The 12,666-nt window shown below is 40.9% G+C and overlaps 2 protein-coding genes across 3 annotated transcripts; both read left to right on the top strand.

The window, feature by feature from the left end:
* The first annotated feature begins 350 nt into the window (after positions 1-350).
* On the top strand, positions 351-5,597 carry hoxb6b (homeobox B6b). Of its 2 annotated transcripts, XM_015029116.1 has the most exons (3): positions 351-1,117; positions 3,306-3,714; positions 4,742-5,597. In XM_015029116.1, exons 1-3 carry the CDS (start codon positions 983-985, stop codon positions 5,002-5,004), a joined length of 807 nt encoding a protein of 268 aa, XP_014884602.1. In that variant the 5' UTR covers positions 351-982; the 3' UTR covers positions 5,005-5,597. The 2 variants fall into 2 exon arrangements, with proteins under 2 accessions (XP_014884602.1, XP_014884603.1); XM_015029117.1 differs by lacking the exon at positions 351-1,117 and having other exon boundaries at positions 2,299-3,714.
* Positions 5,598-6,011: 414 nt separating this feature from the next.
* Positions 6,012-8,444, top strand: hoxb5b (homeobox B5b). The gene is made up of 2 exons (XM_015029115.1): positions 6,012-6,871; positions 7,397-8,444. Exons 1-2 carry the CDS (start codon positions 6,202-6,204, stop codon positions 7,642-7,644), a joined length of 918 nt encoding a protein of 305 aa, XP_014884601.1. The 5' UTR covers positions 6,012-6,201; the 3' UTR covers positions 7,645-8,444.
* Positions 8,445-12,666: the final 4,222 nt, after the last annotated feature.

The raw sequence follows: 12,666 nt of genomic DNA, 5'->3' as shown, positions 1-12,666 counted from the left end.
TTTATTTTTTTAGTTTTTGGGAAAATGCTTGTTTACATTTTCTCTGCAGAACGTAATTGAGTTGAACATTTCTTCAGTGCTTGACCAAAACACTGAATTCTGTGTTTGTGTGTGTGTGTATATATATATATATATATATATATATATATATATATATATATATGTGTATGTGTGTGTGTTTTTTAAAATTATTATTATGTAGCTTATTTACGCAAATATCTTTAAAGCTTAAATTAAACAACAAATAGTTTTAATAAACAGTAAAGTTCCTGATTATGTATCTGCAGCTGCTCTCTGTCTTAAAAACTGCCTTTAAAGAGAGAGAAAATATAAAATTTTGTATATTGTTGTGACGCATTTGTTGGAGCACAGTGTCCAAAGCAGAGCTCTAAGAAGGTAAACAAACCTTTCACACAGCAGCAGCGGAATCAAGCGCGCGTCCTGCACACCTTATAACATCTCCACTTTCCTTTCTAATGCAACTTTAAAGCCAAACATCCCTGCTTTGTCACACACACACACACACACACACACACACAAAAACAAACATGGCGAAGGGAAACCTCGTCCAAAAGCACAAAAAAACCTCTGCGGTTTATGAAAATTTACAACTTTCCCGTGGAAGTTTACGACTCGTCCGGCTCTGGGATTGGTCCGTGGCGGTCATGTGGCCAGCAGGAATGGGAACTTATTCCCCATGAGGTTATAATGCAGCTGCTGTTTTTTGCACCGCTCATTCACCTATAACAGTTTGTTTCACAGTCCCAACCTTTTTATTTTTAAAATGTTTGTTTTCCCCGAGTTCTTCCGTGAGCTGAAACACGCGTGTAGGTGAAGCTGTTATTGTGGTTCGCTGTGTGATGTGAATTTTTTTTTTTTTTTTGGGAGGGATGATGGCGCCTCTTGCGCGACTCACCGTGCGCCATGTTCATCTAGCTGCACCTCTGTGGCTTTTGGAAATGAGGGATCAGCACACTCCTAGATGGAGGGATTACTTTCAAGTTGTCACTTAGGCAAAGTGGAGATTTCTTTCTTTTTTTTTCGTGTGTGTTGGGGGAAGCGACAGGAGCTCCAGCGGAGTGGCAGCCACGCTGGTGATGATGGATTATCAACAAAGGTAAGGGCACCCTGGTTCTGATTTGCGCTGCTGCTGCTGCTGCTGTCACTGCAGGCCTGGTGTTTACATGACTGGGAAAAGGGGAAAAGCTCCCCTTTAAGAAAGGGCAATTATTCAGCGAGCGTGTTTTCTCTTTCTGTTGGTGCTCTTACCACGCAGCTGCTTACTTTGATTAACCCCTGAGGTGCTGCAGCGCCTCCAACCGCCGACATCTATCTGCTGAAATGAGGGGGAATTACAGCAAAGGTTTTGCTTTCGAGGCCCTTTTCGGAGTCTGATGGAGTGAAATTTGTGGCTGTAGGCCACACGCTTGACTTTGATGATGATGATGAAGGTAAAGATGAGGGTCATGAAGGCCCCGCGCCACCACTGGGGCATGTTCTCATTTGAGATTAACCTAATTTGCCCACCACTTGTTCTGTTTCTTTTTTTTTATCGTGTTTTGTTGTACGCCCGTTTTTTTTATTTTATTTTTTTACGTTGTTTGTTTCAGGAAAACACGTTTAGAGCCTTTTTTGGTGATTTGGCGCACCACCGTTTCCTCATTGCGCTTTTAGCTTTCACAGCAGTTCAGATCTCTTTTTGGACAAAAAAATTAACCCACATAACCCCTTTGTTTGCCTTATTTCTGATTTTATATTCAGCTTCACATCTTTTCCGGTTTCCTGAATGCATTTTTATTTTTTATTTGTTCCCATCTACCGTGGCGCCTCCGCTGCGCGTCGATGCGTTATTTTCAGAACCAGAAATTGATTCAAAATTTGATTCAAAGTAGAAAAAAAAATCTTTTCATGCTTTTACAAAACAGTTATTAATGTTTAGGATTTTACATCCACTAAAAACATGCCAAAATATATCATTTTCCCTTTAAAGTCTGAACAATATGCTTGCAAAATATTTTATAAAAAAAGTTCATTGGATGAAACATCTTATTCGATTGTTTTTTTCATACGTTTTCTAAAAGAAAAAACAAAGAAAGAAGTGACATACATAAATATAAAGAAAAACAGAAAGAGGTTTTTTTTTTATATAAGCGAAAATCTGAACCTGCTGCAAATGTTGCTCTGATTAATTTTGTGATAAATATTAGGTATTCGTTATTTTTTCCTTTCGAATAAACTTAAATCATTAGCATTTGACTGCGTGGATTCACTTGAATATTCTTATTTATTTATTTATTTATTTATTTATTTACTCTTTTACTCTTCTGTTCAACTTGCAAAATCCGCACGTTTCCAACTGAGAGCTAAGGATTTGACCCACAAGATTAAAACGAACTAAAAATGCAACGATTTAGTTTTGTTTGATCTGCTGAAATCTTGACATTTGTGCTGCCATCAGGAGAGCAAACAGCGTGATACGTGTGGCGAAACGACGCACGTACCTGAAACTTATCCCACCTTTTCTTTTATTGAACCTGTGTGATGGTCGTGCACACTCGGTCTGTGTGTGTTAATTGTGATGGGGATGAAGGTGGTGATGATGATGGTGGTGCTTGAGCGAGTCCTTCCTGCGTGCGCCTTCCTGCACGTCAGAGTTGCATCTGGACACATCAGCAGGGACGCGCACCTTTAGGGAAATGAAAGCGTGAGATGAGACCAGTCAGTTGCTGCTTGTAAAGACATTGAGAATGAAGTGTTTAATCACCGCGGTTCTGCTCAAAGTGGGTTAATTAATAGGGCGGAAGTGGAAATTGAGAGGGGAGAATAAAGCAGAGATAATTGTTTTGGTTTGATTTTTACTTATATATACACGTACTTTCTGTCTAACAAATGGTGTGTTTCTTTTTTTGTTGTTGTTTGTTTGTTTTTGTTAATTATGCAATTCGGCGAGTTAAAGTGTGCCTTTATGTGAGCGCGCGTAAAGACCGACTGGCTCGAGCGCTTCATTTCGATTCACCGGGGACTCCTGTGCGCAACAAGAGCCCCCCATGGGTGCAATAGTGCAAGCACAGACGGCGGTGATTGGCCAGAGGTTGATCAGATGGTACACTTCCCCTCTGTATCCAGTGGCACCTCACAGCCCCCCTTTCAGCAAAAACCAAATCTCCGATAAAGTAATGGCAAAAGCACTTGGACTATAAAAGACAACAAATCATATTCCTCCGGAGTAAATACACCCCGTTGTCCACCCAATGAGTTCCTATTTCGTTAACTCAACTTTCCCCGTGTCTCTACCGGGAGGACAGGACTCTCTCCTGGGTCAGATACCGCTCTACTCCTCGGGATACACGGACCCGTTGAGGCACTACTCCAACGCGGCCACGTATGGCGCGGCCAACATGCAGGAGAAGGTCTACCCGGCTTCCTACTACCAGCAGTCGGGCGCGGCGGCGGCGGCGGCCATCTACGGCCGCGCTGCCGCCGGCGGCGGAGCGCCGTGCGACTACAACCCCGTGGGCACGTTCTACAAAGACGCGGAGGGCTCGTGCGCCTTCTCGAGCGGCCGCGAGGAGCAGCCGCTGTTCGTCACTCAGGAGCACCAGCAGCGCAAGGCGGAGTGCGCGGAGCAAGCTGTCAGCATGAGCGGCAGCATCGACGACAAGTCCTCCACTCTCATCTACCCCTGGATGCAGAGGATGAACGCCTGCTCCGCCGGTGAGTGCGCGCGCTCCTTTTTTGTTTTATCTCTCTTATGTTAAACATAAAAATAAAATATAATAAAATAAAAAAAACTATATACATATATATTTTATATCAACTTTACAAAGTTTAAGCACGCATGGAGGCAGGTCAGAAGACTAAATAAGGACTGTATGTGCAGATCTTGGTGCGCTTTCGCAGTTTTGGCCGCAAACACCGGACTGCACGCGCGCACCCAGCAACGCACGCACTGACTGGGCCTGCACCAAGCCCGTGTCACATGGTCCTTTTCAGATTTTAATACAAAAACTCTTCAAGTACCACATTAGAATAGAATAGAATAGAATAGAATAGAATAGAATAGAATTCAAAGACGTATTATTTATAGAATGAAATCGCAAATGTTCAGCAGCAGTATACATATATATGCATGAACGAATAAAAACAAAGCCAACTGAGCATGCATGAAATAAATGCTTTGCTGGCTGCACTAACAACAGAAAAATACACATGACGACGTGTGACAGAGACAATTTACAGCAGGTTGATTTTCATAAGTTACCCACAGTGCATTACTGTCAGAAACGTGCACTAGAAGATCTATAGGTTAAAAATGTAAACAACAGAAGCCACGGATCTCAGTTGTTCAGTTGCCTAAAGGAAAATAAAATGCATGAGGCAACGTGAGTTCACCCCACACTGGGTCGGTTTAATGTCATTTTACATGATTCTGCATGGATGTTGGTTATATTGCGTCATTTTTTGGGGGTAAAAAATGATATCCTACTATAAAATATAGATTTTTTTCCCCAAAATGTCGTCTTAGTATGACATTTGTAGTCTGTTAAACGCATATCAAGAAAGAAAATATGCAAATATATTCCAGTCAAATATCTGCAAAGTTTCACCATGACCATCATTTTGTTATTTTGTTGTTTTATTTTATTTAAGCTAAATCTCCATTTATAGTTTTAATAATTTGCTGGTGAATTTTGTTTTTGTGCTTTTATTTATTTATTTATTTATTTATTGGGATTTGCAGGCCCATTTGGCAGCAGCGGCCGCAGGGGCCGGCAGACCTACACCCGCTACCAGACCCTGGAGCTGGAGAAGGAGTTCCACTTCAACCGCTACCTGACCCGCAGGCGCCGGATAGAAATCTCCCACGCCCTGTGCCTGACGGAGAGACAGATCAAAATCTGGTTCCAGAACCGCAGGATGAAGTGGAAAAAGGAGAACAAACTCCTGAATCCCTCAAAGACAGCCGAGGAGGAGGAGCAGGAGCAGGCGGAGAAGAAGAGCTAAACTACAAAGGAGACTCTGAGACAAAAAACGAAGAAGAAGAAACGCTTGAATGTGTGCGTGCGTGCGTGCGTGTGTGTGCGTGTGTACACATAAAATGATGTATAAATTCTTTGTAGATATAAGAAGTGCTGCAGAAACCCCACGTTAGAGACGTGTAGAGTGACTTTGAGTATTTGCACGGTGACTCTGTCCGCATTTATCAGGTCCTCCTCTGTTTGTTTGTCCTTGTGCTCGTGTCTTTATTTTAGAGGACTATGCAACAAACCGCCAAACTGTAAATAAAACCCAGCGTTTATAGTTCTCAGTGTTGTTACCTCATCACTATAGGCCCGCTGGGCGCCACCTTTATTTAATCTCAGTGACATTAAAGCAGGTTTTTTTTTTTTTTTTGTTTGTCCCTTGTTGTGTAGTTGCTCTGATGTGACTGTGATATAGTCTTTAGGCTTGTTGTTTACCGATGAGTTCAATTTGTACAAATGTTATTTATTGTTGTCTCACGTGTTCAATGCACATCTGGATATTGTGTGCAATATTTTCTTTAGGGGAATTGTACATATAATAAAATAAAGGCTTTTTGATGTAAATCTGCAAAATCTTGCTCTCGTTCTTCCTAAAATATATTATTATTGCCCTCATTATCATTACCGTGGCGTCTGTGCTGCCGCTCATGCCACCCATAAGGCGCATGAAATGATAAAACATCAAAGCAAAGGGTGAAATAAATTCCGGTTCGACGCACTGTAGCGCAACATGACAACAGCGGGGCTGATAAACTTTCTGTTATGTGTTACCTGAGCCTGCTGTGGCCTGTTGTTATGAGCCGGTTTACAGAGATGATGGATGGACTCCGCGCGGCCTCGCAGCGATGCCGCCTCTGTCCAGCAGATGGCGCTCGCTGCCTGCGCGGCTCTCGGGGGCGCAGCGGGGAGGCACCATTGACTGGAGCCTAACGACCATTATTTCGTCATCATTTGTAACCATGGAGCATGAATTACCTCTTGAAGTCATCAGTGAGGATTTACGACTGGTCAACAAAGGCACGTGATTCCCGAGCGCTCTCCCATATTTGGCCGCATACCTGGCAAAGTACAGTAGGGCTTCATTGCTTATAATTCATGATTGCGTCCATAAATCGTGCAAGCACACAGGATTATAGCGACAAAGATCTACAAATCGAGGCTTTAAAAATCCAAGCAAATGAGCTCTTACTTTGTAAACTCGTTCTCAGGGCGCTATCCAAATGGCTCCGACTATCAGTTACTAAATTATGGGACTAACGGCGCTGTGAGCGGCTCCTTCAGAGACCCTGGCACCATGCACTCCGGGTCTTTCGGCTACAACTACAATGGCATGGACCTAACCGTGAACCGCAACAACACCGGCGGCCACTTCGGCGCCGTGCGGGAGGACGCCCGGGGATTCGCGCCGGACGCCCGCTACAGACAGACGCCCAACTGCTCGCTCTCGTCCCCGGACCCGGTGCCGCCTTCGTGCGCCACGGCCGGCCGGGATCCGCTGGAGCTCAAGAGCCCCTCTCCCCCCTCTGACCGGAGCGCGACCTCTTCATCGGGTGGCAACAGCCTCGGCAAAGCCGGGGGCGCGCACTTCGCGGAGATAGAGGACGCAGCTGCAGCAGCAGCAGCAGCAGCCGCCGCCGCCGCCGTCGCTGCCGAGACCGAGGAAGGCGCGCACAGCAGCGGCGGCGGTGGCGGAGGAGGCTCCGGCGCGGCATCCAGGGCGCAGCAGCAACAGCAGCAGCAGCAGCAGCAGCACCAGGAACCCAACGCCACCTCCTCCACTCCCACACCAAATGAGTGCCAAACGCCACAAATATTCCCCTGGATGCGGAAACTGCACATAAGCCATGGTATATCCACACACGTCTAATATTATTGTGTTTGGAGGGGATGTCACGCTGCCGGTGTGCCATTAATCTGTCAGGCGTTGCATGAGTGAGCAGGCTGGTGGAAAACAGGGCAGTATTTGTGAGATGTTTGTGGGCTTGTTTGCGTGTTTGTTTTGTCGGTGGAGGTTTATAAACCCACGGCTGAGAGAGAGAGACTGCTTTCATGAAATCATGAAATCTGGATTAAATGCGCGCAAAAATATGGGGACGCGCTTTCTGTGAGGGCTGCAAATAGGAAAGACGCTAATAACTGACAGTTTGCATGTCTGCATGCTTCCCCCCCCACTCTTTGCATCATCCCATGCTCCATCATAAAAAAAGCCAGAAAATTAAAAAAAATATATATAATAACAATAAAAACAATTACATAAACTGGCAATATCCTCCCCCTTTAGAAAGTTGTTCTGCTAATTTTCTGGATATTTTTTACTTTTTTATTTTATTTTTTATTTTTATTTTTTTTGTGTGTGTGTGTGCAAAACGTAGATATGACTGGACCTGACGGGAAAAGGGCCCGAACCGCGTACACCCGCTACCAGACGCTAGAGCTGGAGAAAGAGTTTCACTTCAATAGGTACCTAACCAGACGGCGGAGGATAGAGATAGCCCACGCCCTGTGTCTTTCCGAGAGACAGATCAAAATCTGGTTTCAGAACCGCAGGATGAAGTGGAAGAAGGACAATAAGCTGAAAAGTATGAGCCTTGTGACAGGAGGCAGCGCCTTCCACAACTGAGCAACTTTTTCTTTTTGTTTTGTTTTGTTTTTGGGAGGCAAGGGTACAACAACTACAACAAAAAAAAAAAAGAAACAAACAAACAAACAAAAAAACAAACAAAAGAAAAGTGATAATAAAATTCCCCAAAAAAATAGAGAGAGAAAATTGATGAGTACTGTAAAGCTTTTGAAAGCGCAGCACCTTCCAGCATGCCATTGTGATAGAAAAAAAAATAAAGAAGAAGTATTCTGTGGTCTTAAAATGCCATTTTTAGTTTACTGTTGTTGTACTATCATAGCTTAGATGTCCTATTTGGGGGGGTGGGGGGGGGTAAAAGAAAAGCATAATAAGATGTAAATATCATTCTGGGAATTTGTCTCTCTTTCTGTCTCTTCTGTCTCTTAAAGTTGAGCTCTTTATTGTAACTTCTTGTCGGTCTAACAGGAGTAAAAATCATTGTACAGTTAAAGAAGAAGAAGAAGAAAAAAAAATCCCAAACCATATGCTGCTCTTCATTGAATGTAAAGCGCTTTTAGTGATGGTTATTTGTGGCCAAAATCCATAGAAAAGTTTCATAAGCAAGCCAATGTGTAGCTCTATAGGATACGTTGTGCGTTTATTATTATTATTATTCTAATTATTCTAATTATTATTGTTTAGAATAACAAGCAATGCAAGTGTATTCAACCTGTCAATGTGATGAATTTTTAGTGCAAAGGGTTATTCTGTGGATATAGGCAGTGATGTGAGCTTTTTGGAGCTTTTTGTATTTGTACGTGAACTCATAGCGCTTGAAAAATAAACTTTCCCTCAGTTGATTTTTTTTTTGTGTGCAGTGAATTATCGGTTAGAATAAAAAGCAAATAAGCAAAACTCCCTGACTTTTGCCGAGTTGTTTCTTTTAGCGCAGGAAGGCATATCAACTTTCAGCCAAATTAATGATTAACCCGTAAGGCGGTGTTGCGTTTTAAACGCACTTTTCCCTCCGTTTAAAGAGAAAGAGAAGACTTTTTCAGACTTACCTCTTCTGAACTCCCTGAAGCGAGACGAGTTTTATTTTATTTATTTTTTTGTCCACGGGAGAAATCCTGATCAAATCCATCTCTCATAATAATAATGATGATGATAATAATAATAATAAAAAAATAGGACTACTTTGGGCTTAAAAGGTATATTGGCAAGGCAGAAGTTGGTAAAAAATACCTCCTTACCAAAGATTGTAAAGGCCTATATTACTTACAGACTGTGAAAAGTCACGTGAGGTCCATAAAGTTGGTTTTATGGTTTTGGGGAGTAGACAATGTACTATATAATTCACAACCTTGAATGAAAGTGACGGCTTAACTGCATGGATGGGACTGCAAAGGGTAGACTTGGGAAGGAAGAGATGTCCAGTCATGTTTATAGTCAGTTTGTACCGGCGAAGAAGTTAAAAAGTGTTTATTTCTTTATTTTTATTTTAGATTCAGTCCTTGGTACGGTCTAATAAACGTAATTAACAATTTAAAAAGTTATATTTTGGAAGATTCTGTTCAATATTTCTATTTTGAAATACTGTTAATTTAACAACTGGACTCACTTTAAAAAAAAAATCAAATTTCAACCAACTTACCCAACTAATTGTTACAAAGTTAATTTTGCTCACGTGTTTTGTTCTCTCTTTCTTAAAGAAATGAGTAACACGTTTGTGTCTAAGAGATTACATTAAAGATTAAATAGCATAAATATTTGTATACATTATTTTTTAAGGAATATACCTAATAATGAATTCATGCGGCTTTTGTAAAACAAACGCCTCATTGTCCAACAGAGACCAGAAAAGCTGGTGTGTTGATGCCTGCTACATTATGACTGAGTTGATCAACTTTGTAAAAGTTACAAACTGTCGAAGCATTTCTAGCTTAAATTTTAAAGCTGGTTTAAGTAATGGAAGTTCAACTTTCACTAAAAAGTAGTTGCGAATAGCCATTTCAAGTAGTTAAAGTCAAGTAGTTTCAAGTAGTTAAATTCCCTTCAGCTTTTTAAAAAGTGTAGATCAATTGAAACATTTATAAAGTTTTTAAATATATTTCAGCAAATTGGCACCTTTTATCTGTCAGCTAAGCTGAAGGGCAACAGCAGGTTTGGAGTTAGGAAGCTCCGCTTGCTAGCATGACGTTAGCATTAGCGCTGTCACTTTGCTAGTACCCAGTGCCAGGTAAACTTTACTGGTTTTCCATTTCTTTTTATTTTAACAAGAAATGTTAGCCTCTTTTCTGACAACCACAGCTAATATGTCCTGTTCATTGACAACATTTACATCACAGTTAAGAAGCTCAGGTTGGTAACTCGTTTGACTTTAGCATGCTAAATAACACTGTTGCTAAAATAGTTAAAGCTGGGATATTCTTATATTTTTTGCTCCATCACGGAAACCAAGTCTCATTACAGTATGTAATTATTTTACAAAGTTGATATATTAATTCATAGCACAACTTAACTTAAATAAACAAATCACGTTTATTATTTGCTAACTGAGAACAATGACAAAGTTAACTAATGTTTAACTTCAAATTTTAAACCTAAGTGATATTTGTTTCCAAAAAGAAGTTTTAATATTGTTAGACTTGAGTACTACTTTTACAAAGTTGATAAAAAAATTATATATTAAACAAATAATTTTTTTTTTATAGCGTACCTTTTAAGGAAGAATACAAAAAATGCGTTTCCCACACTCTTACTGTGTGAGAAAACGGTATGGCTGATATGTTTGGCTTACTAATTAAAATAAAATACAGATTCCTAAGCAGATTTGAACACGTCTATTTCAGTCAATAAAGATATATTAACTCGTGCTGCTGCGTTTTTGTCGCATCGGTAAATATTAGTAGCAATATTTTTTTTTCCAAACGAGAAAAACATACATAATAAAGTGCTTGATTTTCAACGTCACAATAAAAGTTGGAGGAAAAACAAACCTCTTTAAGCACAATCGGGCTGCCATGGAGCGAACTTGAGCGGGTGATTTATGCCTTTCCGCGGAGTCACTGAGCGGCCAAAGGTGAAGTCTCGGACAACTGCGAGCTGGACTCAGGCTGAAATCCTAGCCTGAACCCATCGCGCATTGTCTAGCAACCAATAATAAAATATAATGAAGGAAGTAGGAGGCTGTATTACCCAACTAATTTCAGGTAAAAAAAAGAAAGAAAGGAAAAAAAAAAGTTAAAAGTAGTGGTGGGCTATATATGAGTTCCAGACATTTTCCACATATTCATAACTATTAAGTGGCAATTTAGCCAGCGTAATGAGTATTGCATATTGATAGGGGTAATCTGTGCCCGGATCTCATGCATAATTCATTGAAGCCGGGATCATCGGCGGGTCAGGAGACGATAGACTGCAGCCACAGATGCGTCAGGAGGAAGGAAGCGCGCTGCAGCCAGACTTTGCACTGTCACTACTCCGAGCCTCAAGAGTGCTGACAAAAGGCTGTTTGCAGAAAAAAGGCGAAATGTTCTATTTATGATAGTTAATAATCATCATATGTTTTTATTATCAGTGACATTTTTTTGAATTAGGTAAAAACCTCCAAACAAAAAAACTTAAAGAGCATTCATTGAGAGAATGCATTGCTTGTTTTACTTATTATGCTTTAGAATAAAAACGTATTAATGGTTTTTATTGTTATTTTGAGAGCTCTTTTTAAAAAAAAAATCACAACTATTGTCATTTTAACAGTTTATGTTCGTGCAAAATTGCTAATATTCAAATACAAGAAAATAAGTTACATTTAAGTCAGATTTACGTATCAAAATTAATTTGATTAACTTTTGCTTATTTAAAAACGATGATGATGATGATGATAAAGTAGATGAAACAAATGTCACCTTGCGCATTTTTTGGGGGGGCTGGTCGGCTTTTCGTGCGCTGAACATCTGTCTGCGTGTGAGAGGGAGCTGCTGTGATGCAGCGGTTCTGCCAGCAGAGGGCGCCTCAGACCGACCGGGCGGATGATGGATGAGTTTGTTTCCCCTCCCTTTCAGGTCAGGCTCTTATCAGCCGTAGGTTACCAAGCAGAAGCAAGCCGAGTGGTTTGTTGGTTAAGTCTTTGGCTTCAGCGGTGTAAATAAAGCTTCTCTGAGCTGCGGGATGCTTCTGCGGATTCTCATTTGTTTTTAAAAGCGACAAACACTTTAAAGAAGATTTATATTTATTGTTTAAAACAAACAATACTGAGCAGTAATAAAGTGCTTGCATTAAAATGAAAGACTTCTGCACTTCAAATTGGCCGTACATGGAGGATGAATAAATAATTAAATAAAATACTGTGCGTAGTGGCGAAATGGGAAGATGATGAAGTGAAAGAGCGTTGCAAAGAGACACGAACAAATATTTCATCGAACAAATATGTTAATATCTCAGATGGATATAATAAATATTCATAAAGGACGTTGCCTTGGGGAAACTTTGTTTATTCGCTGTCAGCCGTACCCTGTAAACTAGAATCACTGGATTATGCACACAGTGCTTTGCTAAAGTATTCCCCTCTGACTGTTTCACAGGGTGCCATACACAGACTTGGACGGTCTCAACAGATTATATCATGACACTACGAAATAAGACTGTAAAAGTACTTATATTCATTCTTCCATTTAAAATCTGAAAAGCGTGGCATACCTTTGTATTCGGCCTGTCTGAGTCTGTATTTTGTAGAACAACTGTTTGCTGAAAGTAGCCACAAGTTGCAGATTTAAAATTTGTGGTCATTATCCTTTGCCAAATTGCAGCACATCAGTCAGATTACTTTAGATTAGATTAGACTAGATTATTTTTCAAGTGTTGCCTCAGACGTTATAAACTTGTGTTGCTCAAAAGGAGGAATTCTGCCTCGATCTCAAGAGTTCTGCCGCCTTCAACAGGTTGCCATCAAGGTTTGCCCACCGTCTGATTCTACCATTCTAATCAACTCTGATCAGTTTTCCTACCTGTTGAAGGAAAGCGACAGCATGAGGCTGCCACTACCATGCTTCACAGTGGGATGGTCCGTTCTGGGTGATATGT

Source organism: Poecilia latipinna, unplaced genomic scaffold (assembly GCF_001443285.1).
Source record: "Poecilia latipinna isolate Pla-1442-1.1 unplaced genomic scaffold, P_latipinna-1.0 Scaffold144, whole genome shotgun sequence".
Lineage (NCBI taxonomy): Eukaryota > Metazoa > Chordata > Actinopteri > Cyprinodontiformes > Poeciliidae > Poecilia > Poecilia latipinna.
The sequence above is the reverse complement of the archived record's forward strand: the minus strand, read 5'-3'. Positions and strand labels throughout refer to the sequence as shown.